The sequence below is a fragment of the Panthera uncia genome (genome assembly GCF_023721935.1).
Source record: "Panthera uncia isolate 11264 chromosome C1 unlocalized genomic scaffold, Puncia_PCG_1.0 HiC_scaffold_4, whole genome shotgun sequence".
Classification (NCBI taxonomy): domain Eukaryota; kingdom Metazoa; phylum Chordata; class Mammalia; order Carnivora; family Felidae; genus Panthera; species Panthera uncia.
Window position 1 is genome coordinate 324,984 of NW_026057585.1, and position 5,240 is coordinate 330,223.

General features: G+C 43.1%; 1 protein-coding gene across 1 annotated transcript in view; it reads left to right on the forward strand.

Moving 5' to 3' along the window:
* The first annotated feature begins 844 nt into the window (after nucleotides 1-844).
* The window catches only part of LOC125913329 (hornerin-like), a 5,235-nt gene continuing 839 nt past the window's right edge, over nucleotides 845-5,240 (forward strand). The window contains exons 1-2 of the mRNA XM_049618404.1: nucleotides 845-982; nucleotides 2,641-5,240. The exon at nucleotides 2,641-5,240 is cut by the window's right edge and continues 440 nt beyond it. Coding sequence (XP_049474361.1) covers nucleotides 845-982; nucleotides 2,641-5,240 — 2,738 coding nt within the window. The remainder of the gene's footprint in view (nucleotides 983-2,640) is intronic.

A 5,240-nucleotide genomic window follows, 5' to 3' on the forward strand; every position in this document is an offset into this window, starting at 1 on the left:
TTGGGCCATAAATCCAGTATGTGCTCTAAGACAAAGAGGCACTGGACACCAGCCTTCTTTCTAATGTACATTGGGGACTTTGATATAATTTTAACTTTACTGAGAAGGAAAATGAAGAGATGACTGGGAATTATAGCACCTTCTTTCTTCAGGGTCATTTCCTTAAAGATCATGGGGCTTAATTATCCACTAGACAGGTTGCTCCCGGACTACTGAGATTTTTCTCTCTGCTATATAATCAGCAAAGCCTGAGGGTCGGTCCCTGTTTGGAGAATGAAAACAGAAGTGGGCCCAATAGCAGCTGCCCCCAGCTCTTTACCACCTAGGCCTGTGGTTGCTCACCTTGTCTACTTCCTCTGACCTACAAGTCTTGAGGGTCTATCTTAGTCACTGGTGTCCCTTGGGTGGAATCAGGCATGCCATGTGGATGAAGGACCTGTCCCTCCATAGTGGTGGCTGGCACCTAGAGAGGAATTGAGGAAGTAGGTGGATCGGCACGCCCAGGATTTCTATAGCTCCAGAGCAATGTTCATAAAATTATCCTTGGTAGAAGCAGGAAGCTCAAAACAGAAAGCCATTACTCCTACATTCATTCAGGAATGAAAATAAGAGATACAGATTCTGTTCCTAATTTCATCACTCTCTTGCTACATGGCTTGAACAAGTCTGTCAACTCTGGATTGGTTCTTGATTTCAACAGGATAAAATTAATCATGCCCAATTAATTCTGAACAAATACTACAAATGATTGTAACTATTTATGTATTTAAGCAACAAAAAGGAGTAATAAGAGGTAGGTCTCTCACCTTTTTTTTTTTTTCCTTTAGGTTAAATTTACAAAAAGATGCCTAAACTCCTACACGGCATTGTCACTGTCATTGATCTTTTCTACCAATATGCCACCCAGGATGGGGAATGTGACACATTGAATAAGGCAGAACTGAAAGAACTTTTGGAAAATGAGTTTCAACAAATTCTGAAGGTAAGAACCCAGTTCAGGACTGAAAACAGCTACAATTCTCTTCTTCACTCCTTCCCACCTTTTTGTCACATCTGTCAGATTCCTACAGGACTCTCTACTTGGTGATAGAGATTAGGGTTTGGTAAAGGCTTGAAATATGATCAAAAGTTGACCCACAATTGTTTCCATTAACAGGACCAAGGGAAGTGATCCTACTGAACAGATAAAATCCATAGGTTATATAATATCCTATCTATGTGATTCTTATGGAATAAAAAAAATTAGATAGTTCTCAGAAAAAGTAGATGAAATGCATCTTCTTCCCTTTGTCTTTCTTCATCCCAGAACATCCTGACTGACCTGACTGACTGCCTATTTTTGAGATTCTGACACTATAAGGCCTCAGAGTTCAGAAAGTTAGCATCTTCCTCCTAAATCATAAAACATGGTGACCAACATCTTAAAATGTCAGCTCTGAAAATAAATATTTGGGAGCTTAGATCTAGCTCCTGATCATCAATTCATTATATCCAACTGCCTACTAAATATTTCTTATTTGGATTCCTATGGGTGTCTTAAATTCAGTACGTCAGATATGAAACTCATCATTTTCCCTCTAAACTTTCTCCTCTTCTGCCCAAGGCAGAAATCTGGTTCCATTCATAACTCATTCTCTCAGCAAGCACCTCTACCCTCCATATAATTCATCAATAGTCTCTCAAAACTGCCCATTTCTCTCCATCACTATTGCTAGTCCTTTGGCTCAGGCCACCTTCTACTCCCAATCTCAACCTTAAGTGCAAATCTAAACATTTTACGGCACAATTCAAAATCCTTCAGCTTTTAAAATAAATAAAGTCTAAAGTTCCTTCACATAACTTAAAAGGCATGATCTTATCCCTGTTTGTTTCTCTAGCAGTATCTCTTGACTATTGAGACTCAAAATTTAACAATCCATAATTTCTTCCTTGTATGAGCCATGTGTCCTCTAACCTCCAGCTCTGTTGTTCCCTCTGCCTGGAAAACTCGTGTCCCCTCTCCTTTCTTTCCTACCCCTTCATTTGTCCAAGCCCAACTAATACTTCAAAAGACATTACTTCCTCTCATTAACCTTCCTTAAACCCCCACTGGTTCCCCTCTGGTGTACTCTCTAAAACATTATCACAATACACTGTAATTTTAAGTTTGTGTGTCTGAGCCACTAAACTTTAATTTCCATTTTGGCAGAAAACAAACTTTTTCACTGCTTCATCCCCTGCAGCTAACTCAATGCTAAGCAGATAGTAGGTGCAAAAAAATCTTTGTTTTGAATGAGTTAATGAATAACTGGACAAATAAAGAAAAGTCATATATAATTATGTTAATCATTCATATTTAACCTATTGCTCACAAAATATAATCAATTTCCTTGTTCACTAACATCTTTCAGTTGCATCCTCTTCTAGCAAATTCTCACTTCATTGCTTATTATGTATTCCTTCCTTCCTTCCTTCCTTCCTTCCTTTCTTTCTTTCTTTCTTTTGGCTCAGGATAGAACACTCCAGCCTAAAGGACTAGGTGGTTGAGCTCCACCTAAGTAAGCCAAGCGTTCACATTTCTACAGTCTTCTTTCAAATGGATTACTGGGTGTGTGTTGTCCACAGTGACATAGCTGTCCCTTGTACCTTGCTCCTATACAGAATCCAGATGATCCAGACACTGTGGATATCATCATGCAAAATCTGGATCAAGATCATGACAAGAAAGTAGATTTTACTGAGTATCTTCTGATGATATTCAAATTGGCTCAGGCTTGTAATAAAATCATCGGCCAAGATTACTGCCAAGCTTCAGGGTCAAAGCAGACAGACCACAGTCACCAGTACCAAGAGGAACAGAATGAAACAGAAGAGGAGGACAGAAGGCAAGGTCATTCAGGGTCAAGTACAGAAGAGAATAATTCCTATTCTGGGGGCTCCAGAAGAAGGATTAAACACAGGCCTGGGTCCAGCTCCAGAAGAATGGGTCATCAAGGAGGCTTATCTAGTTCAGAGCACAGGCAAAGCTCTGGGGAAAGGAGAGAGTCAAGTTCAGGCCACTTCAAGGATAGTAAGAAAAACAAGCATGGCTCTCATCAGCAAGAGAGATCTGAGAGTCATTCTTCTGGTCAGAGGCAACACAGATCCAATTCAAGTGGTCAATCGGGACTTGGTAGACAACAGAAACAGGGTTCTGAATCAAGAGAGTCTTCAAGTTATGAGGGATATGGGTTTGAATCAGGCCAGTCCATAAGCAATGGCAAAACTCATTCAAGCTCCTATGAGTCCTCTACTCAGAGAAAACATAGCAGCAGCTCTAGTTATCAGTCAGGAGGGTATGGAAGACAAAAGCATGGGTCTGGCTCGGTTCAGTCCTCTGCCTCTGGTCACCATGGGTCTGGCTCAGGACAGTCTTCTAACCACAGTCACGAAGAACATGGATCTGGACAGTCTTCTAGCTATGGACAATATGGTTCTGGCTCCAGTTATTCTTCTAGGCAAAAATACCATGAATCCAACTCAGGTGGTTATCCAGGGAGTTGTGGAAGACAAAATCAAGGGTCTTGGTCAGGCCATTCCTCTAATTATGGAAAATATGGATCTGGTTCTAATCAATCTTCTAGTCAGAAATACCATGAGTCTAGCTCAGGATCCAGTTTAGGTGAGTCATCAAGCTGTGGACAACATGCATCTGGATCAGGTCAGTCCTCTGGCTATGAACAACATAGATCTGGCTCAGGTCAGTCTTCTGGCTTTGGGCAACATGGGTCTGGCTTAGGTCAATCCTCTAGTTATGGACAAAATAGTTCTACTTCAGGACAGTTATCAAGCTGTGGACACTATGGATATGGCTCAGGTGAGTCTTCTAGCCATAGTCGACATAGGTCTGGTTCAGGAGAGTCTTCTAGCTATGAACGACATAGGTCTCGCCAAAGTCGATCTTCTAGCCACAGTAGACATGGGTCTGGGTCAAGAGAGTCTACTAGCTATGGACGACATAGGTCTGGCTCAAGTCGATCTTCTAGCCACAGCCAACACAGATCAGGCCAGTCTTCTGGCTATGGCCAACACAGATCTGGCTCAAGTCAGTCCTCTAGGTATGGCCATCATGGGTGTGGGTCAGGTCAATCTTCTGGCTTTGGGCAACATGAGTCTAGCTCAGGAGAATCTTTTGGCACTGAGCATGGATCTGGTTTAGGTCAGTCATCAAGCTCTGGACAGCATGAATCTGGATATGGTCAATCCTCTAGCTATGGACAACATGGTTCTGCTTCTGGACAGTCATCAAGCTGTGGTCAACCCGCATCTGGATCAGGTCAGTCTTCTGGCTTTGGGCAACATGGCTATGAATCAGGTCAATCTTCTAGCTATGGTCAACACAGGTCTGGATCAGGACAGTTTTATGGCCATGGTCAACATGGTTCTGGCTCAAGTCAATCTTCTAGCTATGGACAATATGGTTCTGCTTCAGGACAGTCATCAAGCTGTGGGCAACATGCATCTGGATCAGGACAGTCTTCTAGCCATGGCCAACACAGATCTGGCTCAAGTCAGTCCTCTAGATATGGTCATCATGAGTCCAGATCAGGGCAGTCTTCTGGCTTTGGGCACCATGGGTCCGGATCAGGTCAGTCTTCTAGCCACAGCCAACATGGGTTTGGATCAGGCCAGTCTTCTGGCTTTGGGCAACACAGGTCTGGATCAGGTCAATCTTCTAGCCTTGGTCATCATGAGTCTGGATCAGGACAGTCTTCTGGCTATGGTCAGTATGGTTCTGGATCAGGTCAATCCTCTAGCTATGGACAATATGGTTCTGCTTCTGGACAGTCATCAAGATGTGGTCAACATGCATCTGGAACAGGACAGTCTTCTGGCTATGGTCAACGCAGATCTAGCTCAAGTGAGTCCTCTAGATATGGCTATCATGGGTCTGGATCAGGCCAATCTTCTGGTTTGGGGCATCATGGGTCTAGATCAGGTCAGTCTTCTAGCTTTGGGCAACATGAATATAGCTCAGGAGAGTCTTCTGGCACTGAGCATGGATCTGGCTTAGGTCAGTCATCAAGCTCTGCACAGCATGAATCTGGATATGGTCAATCCTCTAGCTATGGACAACATGGTTTTGCTTCTGGACAGTCATCAAGCTGTGGTCAACACGCATCTGGATCAGGTCAGTCTTCTGGCTTTGGGCAACACGGGTCCAGAACTGGTCAGTCTTCTAGCTATGGCCAGCATGGGTCTGGATCAGGTCAGTCTTCTGG